This window comes from Haliaeetus albicilla, chromosome 16 (assembly GCF_947461875.1).
Source record: "Haliaeetus albicilla chromosome 16, bHalAlb1.1, whole genome shotgun sequence".
NCBI lineage: Eukaryota > Metazoa > Chordata > Aves > Accipitriformes > Accipitridae > Haliaeetus > Haliaeetus albicilla.
The window spans coordinates 23,004,758-23,025,627 of NC_091498.1; the positions used below are offsets into that span (position 1 = coordinate 23,004,758).

General features: G+C 40.5%; 1 protein-coding gene across 3 annotated transcripts; it reads right to left on the reverse strand.

Moving 5' to 3' along the window:
• Positions 1–7,259: 7,259 nt before the first annotated feature.
• OLFML1 (olfactomedin like 1) lies at positions 7,260–15,180 on the reverse strand. Of its 3 annotated transcripts, none has more exons than XM_069803952.1 (3): positions 14,644–15,180; positions 12,308–12,593; positions 7,260–9,128 (listed from the first exon to the last, which is right to left on the reverse strand). In XM_069803952.1, the coding sequence occupies exons 1-3, from the start codon at positions 14,767–14,769 to the stop codon at positions 8,350–8,352; spliced, it is 1,191 nt and encodes a 396-aa protein (XP_069660053.1). In that variant the 5' UTR covers positions 14,770–15,180; the 3' UTR covers positions 7,260–8,349. The 3 variants fall into 3 exon arrangements, with proteins under 3 accessions (XP_069660053.1, XP_009914401.1, XP_069660054.1); XM_009916099.2 differs by having other exon boundaries at positions 12,308–12,596; positions 14,644–15,179; XM_069803953.1 differs by having other exon boundaries at positions 12,308–12,406; positions 14,644–14,782.
• Positions 15,181–20,870: the final 5,690 nt, after the last annotated feature.

Below are 20,870 nucleotides of genomic sequence, written 5' to 3' on the forward strand. Positions count from 1 at the left end.
ATTCTCCAGCAAGAAACCAGCGTACTGTCATTCCCCAGCACATACTACTGCCTTGCCTGCATGCTGGAGTTCCACATCGGTAAATGGAGCTTGTTTGCACTTTTGATTGGTTTTCTGTAACTGCACTCATTGGATTGTATATTACCTTTTCTGTGCTCAAGGCTCAATAGAGTGCAAGTATAATAAAAAAAGTGTTATCTTCTTATATGCAATGCAAAACTATGAAAAGTTCAAATAACTTAGAGCCACAGGTCCCGATTTTAGCCTTTGGGAGGAGCTATTTCTTCAGTATTAGGAGAGCTGTATCTTAATGGTTTCGGTTCTGCAGTTTCTTTTCTAAGCTTCCACACATGTCTTTGCAGCAGCGTCCTCTGACTGGTGACAAGTACACAGGGTGGGAAACAGCACACGGGGAAAGACATGCACTGTTGCATAGCAGGATGACAGTAAGCATGTAATAGTTGCATTGCTTAAAACCATCCATGATAAATATGTTTTTCTCACATGGTGGCTGCTTACATGAATGCTAACAGACCAGGCAGATAGAAATGAAGAAGAAAAAAAAAAGATTATTTTCTGAGAAAGAAGCATATCTCTGATTGGCACTGTAAAAATAAACCTAGTTGTACTGGCATAATTTACACCATGCTCCTAGCATCAAGCTCTGCTATACTAGTAAAGCAGTTGCTTTTAGCATACAATCTGCAGATCCTTGGCATCCACAAAATCCAAAGAAGAAAGCACACCATTGTCAGAAAGCTTAAATTCATCATACAGGTGTCAATAAATCAGAGAGGGCTGAAAACCCTCCTGTCTATGATAACTGTGATTACTTCAAGCACAAACAGGACATAATTCTTGCAGATTATCCTGACCTGAGCCAGTCTCTGCAAAAGAGCTGGCAGAAAGAATGGGGTGCATGGAAGATGAGGAGTACCTGTGCAATGAAACCCTGCTATCTGATCTCACCATGGGAAGGAGTGGTCATGATTTAATGCAGAAAATGGATGAGGTAACTACTATCAGTGAAGAGGAGGGGGACCTTTATCACAGCCAAAGCACTGAGGAGTGCTGTTGTCGTTAGGAGGATGATGATCCTGCTGTCACAGTGGAGAATGCTGGATTCCACTCTGAGAGCTGCAGTAAAGCAGAAGAGTCAACCCAAGAGGACCTGCCTGTAGAGTCTGAAAATGAAAATGCAGCACTGAAAAAGCAAAAAGTCAGTGATTCAGATGAAATAGGCACACAGAGAAAGAGCAACACGAAAGGACTTGAGTAATAAGGACAATAGTGGATGTTATCTAGATGGTGAAGGTAGAGGTCATAAACTGCCATTTGTGGGTTTTTTTGTTCCCGATGAAGACTTCTCTGTGTTCATCTCCTTGTACCAACTTCATTGCCATGGTAACAATCAATCATATCATCTACCTGAAGTGGAAGCCAATGCCCTCTTTCATGCAGTCTTTTCATGGCTTACTACTGCCTTGCCAACAGTGCTTTGTCCTTGCTTTTTGGAGGCTGGTATCCTGGAGAAGATTATTCAGTTCAGATATTTGTGATTCTTTCCTTTCAGATTCTGAACAAACCATCCTTATTTTTGCCCTTTGTAATCCCAGAGTTAACCAAATGTCTCTTCTGACTTTCTCAAAAATGTCAGTTTGTGTGCTACCAGTAACGAAAATTAATGAAATCCATATATATTTGAGATTATCAGGAAGCTGGAGGAGAAAGTATACCTTCTTTCTCTTACTTGAATGTTAACTGATCAGCAGAACAGAAAATAGTCGCAACAGACTTTCTCAGCTGTGTCATTGCTGCTGTAAGCCCGAGAACTGTTGTCACTACAGTCCACAAAATTCATATGCTACCGCAACCCACAGCCCATTTCCCATGTTATTCCATGCTGCAGGACCAGTGGCCTGATCTACGCTGTGTTCCAGGAAGAGCATGAACAAGACTGAAGCGTTATGAGTTGTTGTCTTTGCCATAGCTGTGGTGAAATGTCTTGGCAAAACTCTCAGATGAGTGCAGAAATCAGACCATACTTAGTGTTAGACAAGAACACTAAAATTATCCCTGGTGATTAGTTAAAAAAAAAGCAGTGAGAAGATTTGTTCTTAAAACTAGAAAATAGAGCAAGGGTGAACCTCAGACTGAAAAGAAACCCCACCGCTTCCAGGCCCCAAGGACCTCCCTCGGTGGCCTCCAACAGAGTCCTCTCACGGTGCCGGCCCAGCGGCCCAAAGGACGCCAGGCCCTCTCCTCCTCTCTCCCTTGGGCTCCATGCAGAGGAGATGGCACCTCCCCACGCTCCAGGGGCAGGCCAGGAGATGGGGAAGAAGGGCCCACGCAACACATGGCAACCAGCAGTTCTTTATGGAGTGCTGGGAGGCCTTGCGCAGGCTGGCTGTGCCTCCTTTTCCTGCCGGCGGGATGTCTGGATGCTTCCCTCCCTGTCAGGTGTGGGGGGCTGCGCCACTTGCAGGGAACCGGGTCGTTGGGGGGTCACTGAAGACCCCTGACCCTCCTGGAACACCGTTGCCACCATCTCGCCTAGGGGAGCCCAGGCACATGAGGGGAGGTGGAGGGCAGTGCCTGTGCCCGAGGGGCAGCAGAAGGGCACAGGGGAGCGATCCCCAGAAAAGCGTCCCTCAGCCCCCCGACCCTCCTCCTCCCCCCACTTGAGGACATCTTTCAGGCCGCAGGCCCCCCAGCTCCCAGAACAGCCCTATTTGGCCACATGTTGACATCACAGTGGCCTCCTGATGTCATGAGGTACCTCATCACTGCCCATTGTTCTGGACCCTATAAATACGGGGATTCTGGCAGCTGGCCCACAGTTCGCTGAGCTTCGAGGCACTCGGATTCCGGCCATGATTGGAAGAAAGAGGACCCACAGCAGCGAGGCGAGTGGCTGCCCACGTCTGCGCAGGAAGGCAGAGAGGTGGCTGCAGGAGGGGTGGAGGAAGAGGAGGAAGCGTTGGAGGGGGGACACCATCAGCTGCATGGTAGCGGTGGCCGTTGCTCATGTGGCTGATGGTGTGGAGCCCATGGAGGTGGATCCACCAGAAGACCAAGAAGAACCGATGGAGGTGGATCCACCAGAAGACCAAGAAGAACCGATGGAAGTGGATCCACCTCCAGCGTGGCTCCCCTGGCACGACTACACCGTGCCAGGGCTCCCCTCCATGACGCCATGGCAGCGGCGTCGCAGGAACACCCGGCCAGCGCCCTACCATCGGCCCAGCCACCGCACCCGCCGTTAGCCGGGAGGCCCAGCCTCCACGCGTGGCCATCCAGTGGGCTCACCCATTCCATCTCCCAGCACCAACAATTATTTTGTTGAGTGCCATGGGTGGGGTGAGCCCGTCTTTCCCATTCCACCCCTCACCCCCGCCCCTCCTGAAGGGGTGCCATCTCTGCTCTGAGCCCCACAAAAAGGGGATGAGATGACCTGGCTTCCACCAGGCTGCTGTGCCGGGGTGACAGGAGTTGTCCCTCAGAGGACCACCGAGATCCCTGCGGCCTGGAGGTGGGGTTTCTCCAGTCTGAAGACAAGAAGGTTGCCTGATGGGTGGCTGAAGGTGAAGCCAGACCCTCTGCGGTGGTGCACGAAGAATAGCAACAGATCAAGCAAAGGAGTTAGGCAAGTGTTCCTTTGGAGAAGCAGGAGACTGCAGCTCTGCGAGGAAGAAGTGCTGGCCTTCAGCATGAAGGTCCCTTCTAGGTGCCTCAAGAGGAGCTCTTTTCAAGGTTGGGCAGTAAGCAATTTAAAAAAACCCAAAACAATAAACCAAGAAAATAACAGTAAAAATGCTTTCCTCCTCTCATTTGGTGCTTTGGCGACTGCATCTGGACTCCTCTGTCGCCTCCTGGTCTCCCCAGTCCAGGAAAGACACTGATGTGTGGGGTGTGGGCCCAGCCCAGGGCCTTTGAGATGGTGAGGGGCCAGGGCACACGGCACACGAGGGCAGGCTGAGGGTGGTGAGACAGTGGAGCAGGTTGCCCAGAGAGGTAGTGGATGCCCCATCCCTGGAAGTGTTCCAGGCCAGGCTGGCTGGGGCTTTGGGCAACCTGATCTAGTGAAAGATACCTGCCAGCCTTATCTCTGTGCCTGGGAAGATCATGGGACAGATCCTCCTAGAAGGTATGTTAAGGCACATGGAGGACAGGGAGGTGATTTGAGAGAGCCAGCATGGCTTCACCAAGGGCAAGTCTTGCCTGACCAACCTAGTGGCCTTCTATGATGGAGTGACTACATCAGTGGACAAGGGAAGAGCTGCAGATGTCATCTATCTGGACTTCTGTAAGGCCTTTGACATGGTGCCCCTCAACATCCTTCTCTCTCAATTGGAGAGATATGGATTTGATGGATGGACTGTTTGGTGGATAAGGAATTGGCTGGATGGTTGCACTGAGAGCAGTGGTCAAAAGCTCGGTTTCTGGATGGAGATCAGTGATGAGTGGTGTCCGTCAGGGGTCTGTATTGGGACAAGTACTGTTTAATACCTTCATCAGTGACATAGACAGTGGGATCGAGCGCACCCTCAGCAAGTCTGCAGAGGACTCCAAGCTGAGTGGTGCAGTTGACACACCTGAGAGACAGGATGCTATTCAGAGGGACCTGGACAAGCTGGAGAAGTGGGCCCATGTGGACCGATGTGAGCCTTGTGAGGTTCAACAAGGGCAAGTGCAAGGCCCTGCACCTGGGTCAGGGCAACCCTTGGTATCAATACAGGGTGGGGGATGAAGATGAAGGGATTGAGAGCAGCCCTGTGGAGAAGGACTTGAGGGTACTGGTGGATGAAAAACTGGACATGAGGTGGCAATGTGCACTCGCAGCCCAGAAAGCCAACAGTATCCTGGGTTGCATCAAAAGAAGTGTGGCCAACAGGTTGAGGGAGGTGATTCTGCCCCTCTACTCTGTTCTGATGAGACCCCACCTGCAGGACTCTATCCAGCTCTGGAGTCCTCGGTACAGGAAAGACATGAACCTGTTGGAGCAGGTACAGAGCAAGGCCACAAAAATGAGCAGAGGGCTGGAACACCTTTCCTATGAGCGCAGGCTGATAGGGTTGGGGTTGTTCAGCCTGGAGAAGAGGAGGCTCTGGGGAGACCTTATTGTGGCCTTTCAATACTTAAAGGGGGCTTATAAGAAAGATGGGGACAGACTTTTTAGTAGGGTCTGTAGAAATAGGACAAAGGGTAATGTTTTTAATCTAAAAGAGGGTAGATTCAGACTGGATACAAGGAAGAACTTTTTTATGATGGGGGAAGTAAAACACTGGAACAGGTTGCCTAGAGGTTTGTTCCATCCCTGGAAACATTCAAGGTCAGGTTGGATGGGGCTCTGAGCAACCTGATCTAGCTGAAGATGTCCCTGCTTATTGCAGGGGGGTTGGACTAGGTGACCTTTAAAGGTCTCTTCCAACCAAAACCATCCTATGATTCAATGAAGTTCATGGAAAAAAAAAGATTTCAGTGATACTGAGCACAAAGGCCGTGCCTCTGGCATGAATCACTAAAAGGAGAGGTACATGTTTATACTGTTCTTATGCTCTTCCATATGTATTCTTTCTTGATACCTCTTTGAGATTGGCTATTGGGTTGGATAACTCTCTGGTTGATTAAATAAGGCTACTCTTACATTCTTATGCTGGACAGGGCAAAAATCAACAGGGTTGCATTGCAGCGAGGAAAACTGGAGTTGTGCTTTCGGAAAAATGTTATAGCGGCTGGCGTGTGAATTGATGGAGTAAATTCCCTGGGAAAGTTGTGGAGTCCCTATCATTAAAGACTTTAAAGAATAGTTGAGACAGGCTAATTCAATGATGCCTCTTTCTGTCCTTGTTCTCTTATAATTGTACATAAATGTTTTGCCAACAAATCAGTATCAGGATTAACATCTGGGAATTCCAGCTCTTCAGATTGTTTGATTGTTCATATATGTTTTTGAAACTAGAAGGCTTGAAAATTTGCCCCTCCTAGTAACTGAGCCTCAATTTTGAGATTTGTGAAAACTTTGTTATTCTATTTTCTTGGTTTCATTTCTTTTGCATTTTGTACAATATAAAATAATCTAGTGAAGGTCATCCATACAAAGCTTTATTCTTTTATCAAAACTAGGCAGTACCTTTCACTTATTCCAGTACGTAAAGGGGGCCTACAAGAAAGCTGGAGAGGGACTTTTTACAAGGGCATCTAGTGATAGGACAAGGGGTAATGGCTTTAAACTGAAAGAGGGTAGATTTAGATTAGATGTAAGGAAGAAATTCTTGACTGTGGGGGTGGTGAGGCACTGGAACAGGTTGCCCAGAGAGGTTGTGGATGCCCCGTCCCTGGCAGTGTTCAAAGGCAGGTTGGATGGGGCTTTGAGCAAGCTGGTCTAGTGGAAGGTGTCCCTGCCCATTGCAGGGGGGTTGGAACAAGATGGTCTTTAAGGTCCCTTCTGACCCAACCCATTCTATGATTCTATGATAATTAAGCTTGGATTTCCAGGGTAGCAAGGTTCATAGAGGACCCTGCCTGAACCTTTGAGGATTGCTCATTGAAATCTCTATACAGAATAATAACGTAGCCTTTCTCTGTTGTGTAATAGTGTGGGCATAGCATATTGCAAGAATGCCTTTTCTAAAGAGCAGACTCAATCCATATTTACATCAAAAGCCTTTATTTGTTAAGTAAAGAAAATTACACATCCTTTTGCAGTAAAAGATCTCAAAGCATTCCAAAGGTGGCTAATACCATTTTGTATTTCTGTGTTTGTAATTTTACAGATGAGGAATAAAAGGCCAAATAGTTGAATCTGCCTTTGACCCATAGTCACACAGGAAATCAGTGCCAGCCCACCTTACTTTCAGTGTGAGGATGTGTTTAACTGTGCTTCCTATAGCTTCTGTAATACAGAAGCAATGCTATAGTCATTAAGGCTGCTTAGAACGATACAGTTTCTTTTGCTAAAAGCCCAGCAGCACTGTTGCAACTCAGCAGTCCATACACTCTTAGTTGTATTCTGTAACTCGTTTTCAAAATCATTACCTGATATTTGGCTGTTCTGTTGAAGCTATTTTTAAACAGAACAATAGCTCTTTCAGAGTAAAGAACAAAATGGGCTTTCTGTAGAAACAGCTGTGGATTGCTTTTCAAGCACCATTTTTTTGTTGTTTTTTTTTGTCTTTGTTATTAAACAAAAATCCAGCTGTCATTAAAATCCAAAACCTACAGCCAGTACCTGTATTTCACAAGTAAAAGTCTAGGGGTTTTTTTTTGCTTGTTTGTTTTAATATTATTTTTGAAACTAAAATGTGTTTGTATTTACCTGGAGTTTTTCTGTAACTCACAAAACCAGGACTGACTGGTGGTGTTCCCTCACTTGTGCTATTGTGCTCATCAGGGACATCTTTTCTGTACAGGTATTTTGCTGGAGTCAGAGGATAGGATGAGAAAGATTCCACTATGAGCAATGAAAGTGATTTGAAGTATCGAGCAAATGCCTCACAACTAGATTCTGAAAGAGGACTAATAAAAAAGGAAACAGAGTGATATATAAAACATTTAAAAATAGTGTATGATACAGAACAGATCATCTAGGAACATTCCTTCTGACACACAAGCAGTGATATGCTGAAAAACATTGGAAGGTGGCAAATTGAAGCTGATAAAAATGAATATTTAGCTGCAGCTAATGTATCAGCAGGATCAAAAGTGGCGTGTACAGCTATATGGGTAATAAAAATCTGGACATTTCATGGAAATAGTCTAGAAGTTCAATGATTAGGAATAGCCTTGATGTAATGTACAAGAACTATATGTTAAAAATAAACCATGTTTGTGAGGATGTATACTCTTATGCTTTGTGCTATAATAAACCTCTCCTGTTAAAACTTCATAGATAATTTCTCTGGAAGCATGTGATTTTATAGTGCTTACAAGAAGGCTTCCTACAGTGAGCTTCAGAGTAGTGAAGGCTGTCAGATAATGTGTATTGGACAGGAAGGACTTCTGATTTGATTTCTATGGCACTGAAGGAGAATATATAATTTTGATAGGAAGAGAAAGTCAGAGATTGATTATTATTTTTTTTAATTAACCTTAGTCTTTAAGACTAGTTTGTGCATGTGTGTGTGTTGTACGTGTGTGGTATTTAGTCATCATGTAATTCATATTAATGGGGTCTTTACATATTCTTAATTGGACATTAGTTTAAGATCACTGGGGTATGCAAGCCTGAATTTATGTAAAATAGATAAAAGTTGTAACAGATGGGAATAATGAAATTTTAATACACTTTAATGACCGTGTTGACATGGGACTGCTAGCTTTTAAGTGTAGCTGAAAAGCTGCTAAAGACTAAACTTTTTGCTTTGTATGAAGCTTGTAAATGATCTGGGATCCATCACCCCAAGCAAAGAGTTGCTTTTCTTTAGGATTGTAATGTATAGTAGAATGGCTACCCTGACGTTTTGGAAAGTGCAATACTGGGATTTCGTAAGTATTTACAGCATCCAAAACGTCATAAACACATTGTATGCGAGAGGTGCCTCCACTGGGAAAGTTGTAGACAACATAGAGTGTGTTGCATGCCATGAAAGCTGCTTCAGCATCCTTGCTATTGCATGATGTGTCCCAAGTGTGCTCTACTGCCATGGTTATGTGGTTAATTTTAGTAATTACAATGTTTCCTCCAGTCTCTGGTTCTGCATGGATTGCCCAGAGCCCTTGCTCATCAATGGCAAGATCTATTTTTGTAGACGGAGAAAGCTGATAGGCAGGAATCCTTCCAGCCCCTGGCAGTAGCATTTGGTCAGCTGTATTTCTTTTCTGGATATTGAATTTAATTATCTCATTTAAGGAGCCATATCTGTGATAGAAGAGGAAACCCTGATATATGATGTGGCCAGTTCCTTCCCAGGGAAATGGCAAGGTGACTCTGCGAGCTTTTAGTGTATGATTGCTTTCCATGAATGTCATGATATTTGCAAATTCCAAAATAACATTATTTACAGAACCATTTAATAAATAAATCTTTGTGTGCTTTTTGCCAGGATCTTTCATCCAAGAGCCATGCTTATCTCCAGTCTTCTTAACTATCTTTAGGGACTTAATACCTGCAAGCATGTGGTCACAACCTGCAAGGAAACACCCAAAGAAAAAAAATATTAGAATATCTGTGAATTTTCTAGTTTCCTTTCTTTGAATAACTTAGATTCCTTTTAATGCAGCCATAAGGCCAGGGTCAATATATCAGTAAAGGTGTCAGCAGCGTGGCTACTGTAAGTAGTGTTGAACCTAATTTTATATGATACATTCAGTGTCTCCTGCTAAGAAAACTGCATATCTTCAGCTACACATAGTGTGTTGTTTTCTGCTCTATTAGACCAGTGTTATCCGAAAGGGATTCTATTTGTGTACCTGAGAGGAGACCAAGAGCACAGTTAGTGATTCTATGGTTATTCTTTTCAGTTCTTTTACAGGGCTGTAATTTTTACTTCAGAGAAGTGACTTCTGTTCTAGATCAACACAGTCAAAGAATCAAATTTATTTCTTATTGAAGGCATACAAATTAAAATCTATTTTCCTGATACACCATGTGTATAGTATTTTTGTTTCAGGAATTCTCTTATCCTCTGTTAGCCTCTTTTTTCTGCATTTATAATATAAAGACAAATAAAAATAGATCATCATAACTGAAAGCCAAAACACTGGGTTATCTTCCCATTCCCCTTCCCAACACCTGCAGCACAAAGCAACTAGAACAAATATATATATCACAAAATCGGGAATGGTCATATAATAAGGTGGTCTTTAAATGAACTGGTATGATGTCTGTGTTATCAATTCTTATGCTAGAAGCATGGCTGGTGGAATTACATAGTTGTTTACCTCACTATAGGGATAAAATTGGCACCAGCAGAGAGCGAGTCATAGTTTTGACTTCATTATGTTTTGTATGTGCTTTGCACAGATGTTTTAAGACCACAAAGCACCAAGATTGTGAAGACTCGGGCATTTAGACGCCAAGATCTTTATCAAGTACCATCATTTCCAGGAAAAACTCTACTGCAAAGCATATTAACAAGTTTGTTTACCAAAGGCACTCATAAATTACAAGAGACACTATTTGAAGTTTAAAGAATTGCCTTTAGTGAAGTGCAGCCATTTTAGTAAACAGAACAAACAAAGCCCTAAGGCAGGAAGCTCTGGCAGTAGATGAAATGGAGAAAGCAAAACCAGCCTCCCTATTTGGCCTGATATGAACCTAATGAAGTCAGTGGCAAGACTCCAGTTGCCTGTAGAAGGCAACCTTTATGTCACTTGTGTGTACTGATACCCTCTAACCAAAACATTTGGATATTGCTGCTACAGCATGGATTTTTTTTCTTGGAAGTCCTCACTCTGAATGCACCTTCCTTGAGCAAGCCACAATAGCTTTCCCAAAACTAACATTTATTGATTAGAGAGATTCTAAAAACTTAAAACTATTGAATCAAAATACCTAGCCAGCCTTAGCAACATCTTCCTCTGCAGGAGAAATAACCAGATCACTATCTGAAATCTATGAACAGTGTCTGTCTTCTTGAGTGAAGTTTTTTAACTCTCCTTGGCTTTCATAACAGCTTGGAGGAAGACTGAGAAACTGAGACATTCACAGTGAGCAAAAAGTTTACCAAAATTTTTCCACATTCTCCACAATGATACCTTCAAAACCCACTGTTTCTTATCATACCCCCAAATGTGCAGAAGATAATTTCCCCTTTCCCAACCAAAGCAGGATGAGGTATCAACTGCTGCATGTAAAAACAGTGATTCTACTTGATTGTTATTTTCAAGTCTCTGTGAACCTGAACCAACACCAGTAACAAAGTTGGACTTAAAAACCCATATTTTTGCTAGAGCTTTGGAGTGACTCAGCAAAAATAATTGTAACTTCTGGTTAATATATGATATAATAGAAGCAGAGCTGCTATTTGCTAGAGTTGAGGGTCTTGCTGCTTTTCCTAAGTGCTGTAAAATCTACACAGGTACTAGTTTTGCCATCAACTTCAATGGGACAAGCATCTGACTCGTATTGACAAAAGCAGAGTAGCTATGAACTGCTTCAATAAAATTAAAAGTAATAATTTCCAACAAGGGAAAATAGAAAGTAATTTTTCCCCTGTGAAACTCTCAGAAAGATATAATTTCCAAAGTGTCCTTAACACAGTCAGTTTAAAAATCCCCAAATTTTTCTGCCTCTCAAAAAAATGCTTAATGTTCAAAAAAATCCATATATGGAAAAAGGAAAGCTTGATATTCAGAGCACTCAGTTGTGGTGTAGGATTAGAGCTTAGAAGCAGGATAGGTGATTTCTTCTGTTACCACCTGCCTTAATACTCTTTTGCTGGAAAGGTTCAAGGAACAAACTGTAAACTTACTTGTAAAATTAAATCAGTCTAATTCTGTTGAAGTTAGTTGTATAATTGATGATGCTAAAGATCTTTCACCTGGCTTTTTAAAAAATGGTAGTTTATAGTATTGTTTATTTTTCATTTCTTACTACTTTTGAATGAAAAGGAAACAGACTACTTCAAATATGTCTACAATATGTAATTTACATCTATAACTCAACTTTCTTAAGGTAAAGATACTTAAAACTATAAAACTCAATTTATTTTAAAAAAAGTATAGATTGTGTCTATATTCTTCATACTAGGTACCTTAACACTTAATTTTCAAATCAGAACTGAGCTTTGCTTGCAGCTAAGCCAATGTGCTCTCTTGATAAAGTACATGGAGGGGAAAGGGAGAGAAAGAAAGAATAACAGATGAGGACAGTAAAACAGATGCAAATTGTAGAAGTGAATTAAGTCTTTTTATTAACTCGTGAGTTCACTTTTGAGTTGGGGTTTTGACCCCTGCCCACTCCGAAAAGCAAAGACCACCATTAATTCTTGGTATAGCTGCAATACTCAGAAATGCACTGGCATTTTTTTCTGGGACTTTGCGAGAGCATACCTTCAGAGGCTTTTTACATTACTTTATAATAAAAAGCAGCTTCCAAAGAATCAATTTGATATGCAGTAGAGTATCTGCAAAATAAATGTTTGAATTGTACTTTCTTCCCTCCCTCTCCCATACCTTTTTTGTAGTTTTTTTTGTTTGTTTGTTTGTTTTTTAAAGTCTAGTATTTACACAGCCAAAACCCCATGCAATTATCTGTGGTATTCACATAACTTGTGAAAATCTGTTATCCCTATATCAGCATGCATGCATTGGCTAAGGGACTGGCTCATTCACAGCACAGTTCTGAAAAGTAAACTGTTCTTACTTGCATTAAGCATGAGTTTAAGTTTCTTTTTTTCTTCTGCTTCTTCAAATAGCTGCTGTTTCACCAGGTCCTCATGTACTTCTATACATGTATTAGAATCTGTGACAGATCCAAAATAGTCAATGTCCCTTTGTGCTCGTTCAATTCTTGTTAGCAAATTCTCTACTTCACTTTTAACCTCAGCCTTATAATTGTTCAGTCCTGCCAGGCGTGACAGTACCATCTTTGAAAAGTCTCGGAATTCTTCCACGTAATCCAGTATGTCTTGGTTGCATTTTTCCAGCCTCTTCTTGAGTTAGAACACAGGAAGAAAATACATGGATATACGTGTATATTCTCTATAGATTACAACCTCATTCATGATTACTTTAAAGACCATGCTATTCTCTCCTTTCCAGTCCCCCTGCCCCCCATCTCTTTCAAACCGATCGTCTGTTGCTGTGTATCTAAGTGAAGAGGACATATTAGACTGGCACTAGCATTCGCAGTTCTGGACAAAAATACACTTTTTTATTCTTGGTGTGGTTACTGACAACCAGCTGCTTTGTTTTGCTGCCTAAAGAGGGAAAAGTGTTCTGGTGGAAACAGCCAGAGATACTTAAGGGCACATGATCTCTCATTACTTGCTTTCCAGAAACTTTTCAGAACTCCTCCTGTAGGACCACTGGTGAAGTAGTCTCAAAAAGTTTTCTGCAGGAAATCTACAAATGTGAACGTTTCACATAAATACACCTCTTCTGACCAAGACAGTATCTAGTGTGGGTATTTTTCATCCATTTAAAATGGAAAATGGAAATACTGACATCTCTATGTTTGAGAAGGTTTGGGTTTTTTTTGTCAAATTGTTGGCTGTATTTTAAAAAAAAACCAGTTGTTTCTTTATACCTAGATCCAAATTATCAACATTTTTAAAGGTGAGGAAAGTGGCTTCTCTGTTGTAACACAGCTGCTTGTGTAAAGATCATAAGTGGCCTGAAAATAGAAGCCCAACTGCCACTTTGGGAAGATGAGGAAATTGAGCCAGTATTTAAGCCCAAACACACAATTGTAGTAGATCTAACTGCTAGACTGGGTGTTCTGATTTGGTGCTTTATGCACAGATTTCAGGTGTTTTGTTTTAAGGTGGTGTTTGGCTAGGAGATGTCCGAGTTTACTGAATGATTAGTGCAGTATGCATGTGTTCTGTGTAAACTTGGTGGTGGTGGTCTGTTTGTTTTGTGAGGTGTGGGTTTTGTGTGTGCCCTGCCTCATTAATATGTGCCCCCCCCCCCGCCCGTTATACATGACTGTAAGTCCCCAGGAAGCAGTTGAATTACTTTCTACAAAAACTTTATTTTAAATGTTTTCAAGTGTTCTCTTCAATACCTGCCTCACCCTTTTTCCTGTTCTTTCTTAGGTGCGCCTTGCACCAAATGTCACAGGTAGAATTGCATCATTTTTAATGGGCCAAAGGAATGGAAATTACCATGTGAAGTTATTCCTACAGTGGCTAAGAAAATTTAAATCTAAGTCTACACAATGGGAACAGAATACCAGGCTAGTCCTTCAGTTCCTCCTGTGTTGTGCAGTTAAGACCAGTGAGAGCTTTGTACAAAAAGGGAATGCAAGCTCAGGCAAGTTAAAGCTTCTCTAAAAGTCGGCCGATACAAGTCAGGAGCCAAGGACATGTTAATGATTTACGATAAACTATGTATGATTACAGCATGCCAATACTGAAAAGGTATTTTGCAGTACTGGTAGTTTTTTACTGCAGAAAAAGAAGCAGGTACTGGTACTTTTATATAATTAATTGAAAGCAAACACCTATTTCAGTCTTCCAGCTGTAAGGGGGTTATTTCAACTCCTAGTTAAAATGCAGATACACTGCTAGTTTACACAAATGTGTCTTGAACTACTCTTTCTGGTAGGTTCATCTGTACATAGGAAAAATACCTGATAAATTTCTATCTCCTTGTTAAAACTTGACTGCATTTCTACTGGTGACAATATGGTTATACTGTTCCCTAGGACAGACAGTGACAGTACTGTAAACATTTGCATATTTAGCTAAATCCACTGAAGCCGTAAAAAATTGCAAGTGTATATATATAACATATATATATATAACATTATGAAATTATATCCTGCAACAAATAATGATGTGGTAATTAGGAATCATTGTAGTTAAAGGTTTAGCTACAATTTTACTTATTTACTTGAAAAAGCTGGAAATTTATCTTCCTGGTATTGTTTATCATACAAACTGTTCTGTGTTCAGACACACAGAAGAACATTCATACATTTTCAAACCTCTTTGCAGTTAGGCAGTATTACAGAATGATACAGCTAGCACATACCTCTAAAGATAGGAAACGCCGGTCAATGTAGTTCATCAGTGCTGCATCTTGCATCATATATTGTGCTGTTCCCATGACGCTTGTGAGGAATGGAACTAATAAAAATCGAAGTTGCAAGACTACCATTGTTTCATAAAATTTTGAAGCAAAATAGTAGTGAATTAATTGTGTGTGTGTACGCGTGTGGAGGGCAATCCCAAACACTACTGCCAGTCCAGGATTAAATGAAATTTAACAGTTGTCTGATACCGTGATGTGGAAAAGTAATACTAAAAATAACTAAAAAATTAAAAATACTGTTGCTGCAAGTATTAAAAAGACTTCATATGGCTGTTGCAGTTTATCATTAAAAAAATAAAGTGGAAGAGGAACTGAATGTGTTTATTTGTAGAAGCCAGATGACTGCTTTCCAGTTTGTGATCCTATGATCAATCCCAGATGTTCAGTACTGAGTCACATAAAGCCTGGATGCCAAATTTTATTAAATAAAAATAAAAATCATTTATTTCCCCTCCTTTCTCCTCCCATCTGCTTTCCCGTGTGACCAACACTGTGCAGTATGTACTTGGTGAAAGTCAGCATAGATTCAAAGTCAGTGGAGCACTGGTCATCCTTTCACAGGAAGATCTGATGCATAATGTCTGTAGCTATTTCAACAACCACAGCTGTTACTGTAAAAGAATCTAAAGCAATTGTTTTCACTTGCACTATTCAGCCTATTTACAGTAGGACTGAAAACCATAGATAAAATTATTTAAAAAAAAAAAATCTTTTTCCTTCCCCTTCCTCTCTTCTCTTGCTGGTACTTTTCCAGCTAAAATCAATACCCTTAACACAGTTCTATGTCAATTTAATGGAGTCCTTGATAGGTCTCTTGTCTCAGAAAAATAATTCTACTTAGGATGACTTAAAAATTAATTACAATTAACTTACATGAACCTATTGCATTTGAGGCAATTTTTATTTATGCTTTTTCATAGTTTCCATGACTGAATGCCTTGTCTGGAAACATACATGGCTATGCTAACATTGTATTCACTAGGAAACGATGTGTTAGGATGTTAGAAAGCTCCCTTTGTATGTGAAGCCAAATGGGATGTCTCTATTTCTCTTTCTCAGAATTCTCCACCTCTTCACTCCCCCCCCCCCCCCCCCCATTTTTTTCTCTACTTTTTTTTCTGACATTTACACAGTTTTCCTTTTCTTTCTGCCTTGTGCATAAGCATGTGACTTGTGACAGAATTCAGGAAAATGTGTCATAGCAGGCAGATTTTTACCTCCATTTGCTTTATTGCTGCGAGGTACAGTTATATGTGCTTTATAGAGAAATTTCACAGAAGCGCACAGATAAGTATTTTTTCTTTTAATATTGCTTTATCCTAAGAGGCCTAAACAATTTGCCATTTCCTATTTACAGGCAAAGTCAGTGATGCACCGGGAGGCTAATACTTCATTCTCCACTCCAGTGTCATTTCACTTTACTCCAGAACTCCTGCCTGGGAAGATGGAAAGCTTGCCTGCTTGCATCCTTGAAGGATTATGCACTGAGGACAGACACCCTAGGAACTGTATAGTCTTCCTTGATTATGTCGTATGGAAATCCTTGACAAAGTGTGCTGTTTTCTTTCCCACAAAATAATCAGCTTCAACACTGGGGAAGAACACAGAAAAACAATCCCTTTTCTAACCTCCTAGGTAAACCTGGAATCCTTCAGAGTTGTTCTCTGAGTTTAGTATGTCTATTACAGTAGCCGAAGGTAATGATCAGGAGACGAAGACTATGGGAGTCAATAGGTTAATTTCTTCATTTAGTGGAGGGAGAAATCATATCTGTGTAAAAATCTGTCATGGTTTGCCTGCCGTTTGGAACATGCTTGACTTAAGTTATGACTGAAAGTCCTATCTTAAGGTAACATGAAGCAGCAACTTCACTTTATGACTTTTAATATTCTTTTTCATTGCAGTCTGTAGTCTAGGTTGACATCTAAAATAAGGCAGTAGTCTCTCTGGAGAATTTTATTGGAGTATGTCAGAACATCAGTTATAGCAGAACTCCTTACTGAAAACTTTTCCTTAGAAGGGGTATTATAGGTTGTGTCTGAATTTTTGATAGTTACAGACAATTCTTCAGACTTCACTAGATGAACAATACCATTTCTCAGTTTTAGAGCAACCTTATTTCTGTTTGAATCCAAACCACCTAAGCAAGTAAAATACCCTAAGCAAAATATTACAAACTTACTATCAAGAAAGCATACTTAAAAGTCAGGATATAGATATATAATTTCTTTCCTTCGTCTTAAAACAGGGACAAATCATCTACAAAGAAAAATATCTTGAACTGCTAAACATCCTGTAAAAGCTTAAGCATGCTGTGTAAGAATCTGGATTTTGTAATGTTGCTCCATCATTTCTTAGAATTGCCAGCAGCTGAAAGACCAGAAGGTTCCAAGGATTTCTCTTAATAAGACATTCCCATGCTTATTAAACCATAATTTCATTGTAAATGGCAATGATGGTCCATGTCAGATGCAGTATTCAGGGAGGACATGCTATAGCATCTGGTTAAGAACTGAGCTTTTTTGGTTTGTTTTGTGTTTTTTTTTTCTTTAGTTGTTATATATTTTCCAGTTCTGTTCTGCCTATATATATACACGTTTTTTATGTTGTTTTTTTTTTTCCTCCAGCTACATATTAACTGTATATGTAATGAATATATATATATATATATTTATGGTAGTGATTTAAAGCAGGAGTGCTTGGCATACCTGGGAAGACATTGTTATCAGTGCACGGGATGTTACACACTAACAGAGCAGAAAGATTTTCTCATCTCAAGGAACACTTTTTCTCTTGTGAACTACTCCTAGAATAGGTTTCCTGTCACTATCTTGATGTGACAGACAAACCTCTAAAAGAAAACAAGTATGTTGATGTAAGTGTATATGCTTTTTCACTGTTCCTGTCCTTCTCTCTCTGGGTAAGATGGTATTCTTCTCTTGTCAATGCTGCTTCTTTGCTGCACTTATTCCACCTTTTTACCTTTTGGTGTCTCTGTTTTGACAGCTGTTTGAGGTTTCCAAATGAAAAATGGGCATTTTCAGCTCCTCATCTATGTTGGTGGTTTGATTTCAGATACTAGATGGAGTTTTCTGTGTTTTAAAAGGGATGTTGAAATCAGTTCAGAGCAGATACTAGATTTGGGGAAAAAATTACATTTCTTTAAGATATTATTTCACTCTTATACCATTGCATGCTATGTGGGTTTTGGTGGTTTTTTTTGTTTGTTTTTTTTTTTAAGTCAGTTTCTTTCTGGCATTTCAGTTGGTAAAACTAGAGCAGTGCCACAATAAGTCAGGCTCTGGAGCAGTTTGCAGCACTCTATGGTACCTGCAAACCCTGTTATAGTCAAGGGGAATGTGTGTAAACTGTAAGTTTACTTCTTCGCAGAAACTCATTTCTCCATCACACTCATGGTGGAGCAATCTTATCTATCATTAGATAGGACCTCAGCCATAGAGACTTTGAGATTATGGTTCAAGGCACTTCCTTGCCTTGCCTGAGATGAGTCTCTCTGATTTGTCACAATCTCCAACTCTTCCACATCACTGCCATAGCTTCCTGTTCCAGGTCTTCTTCAGTGCTTTGACTTGCCTCCAGTCCCACTGTGGCGTCTTGTAGGCATGCCTTAGTTCCTCACAGGAATCATGAAATATGTTTGTTGTCCCATGACTGCCATAAACACATAAACCACACTGTGTCATTGCTGGGTCTGTCCATGTCTGTGACTCTAGTAGACTCACAGAGTGCTCTGTAAACCCAGCCTGACATTTTTCTTTCTGAGCTTTGGAAACTTCCCTGACTCTCAAGCTTCCTCACCATTCTTCCTTGGATTTTACTGAGCAATGGATGCTCTCCTAATTCCATGCCCTATGTTATTACAATCCTGAAAAAGGTGGGAAGCCCATACTCCTGTCGCTTAGATCTATGTAATACACATATACATATATATTGGATTTTACTCCTGAAGTCCAGACTGTCTTAAAACAGGGTTGATTATGTTTTTCATCTTTAGGTAACCTCTACATTAAAGCAATATAGATAGATGAAAACATCAGACACATAGTCTGAATTACAGCTTTCCACATTACTGACTTTATACACACATGCATTAGAATAACTGCTACTCAGCCTGATGCATCAGTGATACATCAGTGGAGGTGTGCCTTGTGGTTTTCCATCTCATGATCAAATGTGTTACAGGCAAAACAAGAGGAAAAGAGATAACTATCTGAAATAATGGGATTCTGTTTGTAATTGCAATTTTGTTTAGTTTATGGTTGCCTAATTTGGTAGGTTTTGGCTCTGATGAATCATAATGGTGTTTTATATTAGTAATATGTAGTGTATCATTGTCTTCTTGTGTATTTTCTAATTTTGTTCAGACTCGGGTCTACAGAATTAAGTTCCTTGATAGTACTGGCCACTACCTGATGAGGTGGTCTAATGCTGAGATCTGTGAGGTTAGAAAATATTTTTGTCATAGTGGGAAATCAACACAATTCCAATTCTGCCTTATTTTTTTTAAACCACTTTCAGTTTTGTACCTTAGAGAGTGATTCACATTTCTGTAAAAGAGACAAACCTATGAAATCCAACTGAAGTCTTTATGTGGTGTTCCGCTATAAGAACAGTGTGGGGAGTGATACCAATAAGGAATGTAATGTAATACACTGTGATAGAAAGGAGACTTCGCTGAATTTTGGGATTCAGACAGGGGCCTCCACTAGGCGGCTCTCAAGTCCTTAGAATTGAAAGGCAAACTTCACTGAAACACACCATTTCCAAACTCTCTGAATGAGAGAAAACATACAGAAGGAAGTATGGTTCAGGTGGTCCAAAGTGATAGACACACGAATGGAAAGTTATTAGCAAGCCAGGTTCTAGTAGGCTTTAGCAATCTGCTACTGCAGTGGCAAGCTCACAAATGTTAAGGGTCTGTGTCTTCCAAAATGGTGAAAGCCAGCGCTTCCTGGAATCGCGAAAGCTTGAGATGTCCAGTACCTGCAGGAAAAACTAATAATCTCATGAGGACTGGCTTTAAAAATGAAATCACAAAGGCAAAATGAATCCCCATTTAATTTGTACTGATTTACAGCTGGAGCTAGTTAAATGACAGAATCATAGAATGGTTTGTGTCGGAAGGGACGTTTAAAGGTCATCTAGTCCACCACCCCTGCAATGAGCAGGGACATCTTCAACTAGATCAGGTTGCTCAGAGCCCCATCCAACCTGACCTTGTTTCCAGGGATGGGGCATCTACCACCTCTCTGGGCAACCTGTTCCAGTATTTTACCCACCCTCCTCATAAAAAAATTCTTTATTATATCTAGTCTGAGTCTACCCTCTTTTAGTTTAAAACCATTACCCCTTGTGCTATTGCTGCAGGCCCTACTAAAAAGTCTGTCCCCATCTTTCTGATAAGCCCCCTTTAAGTACTGGAATAATCCACAGAACTTCTTCTGGACACAGATCATGAAATAGTCTGATGTAAAAATCAACCATCTGTAATTATTTTGAATGGTCTGCTTGTTTGTTGTAAAACTCAGAATTACATGTTCTGTTGATCCAAGACAATTCCCTGTACCTGGAAGCTTAAATTTGTATAACCCTGAAACTAAACAAACTTTGAATTGTACAATTCAATATAAACTAATATTAAAATTTTCACTGCTTTTGGCTTGTTTTACAGTGTGAAATCCACTCATGAATATTCTCACTAAAATTTGTTTTGCTTAAATGTTCATGTTCATTAAACATGTTCACAGGAGTACAGTAGTCAAAATGGCATTGTCTTAAATTCAGAGTATTTACAGGAAATGATTATGACAATTGCACAGCTCAGTTCAGTTGACAATGACAATTGTGTTTTTGGGGTTATATTTATTTTTGAAACAGATATTTTAGATGTGATGCATGACTTCTGGTTATTAAATATCATATTAAAGCCTACCAGGGTGAAAACCTGAAAAGATATTTTTTAAATTTTAAATGTCTATGATGATATGTTTCACTTTGCTTTAATTTAATTTAATTTTTTTTGGTAGTAGACACTGACATTATAACATTTCATCATATTTCAGTGGTAGTTTCTATATTGTTTCACTGAAGGGATGGATTCGTAACCTGTGTACCTACATGTTGCAAAGAAGAGAGAAGGTATCTCT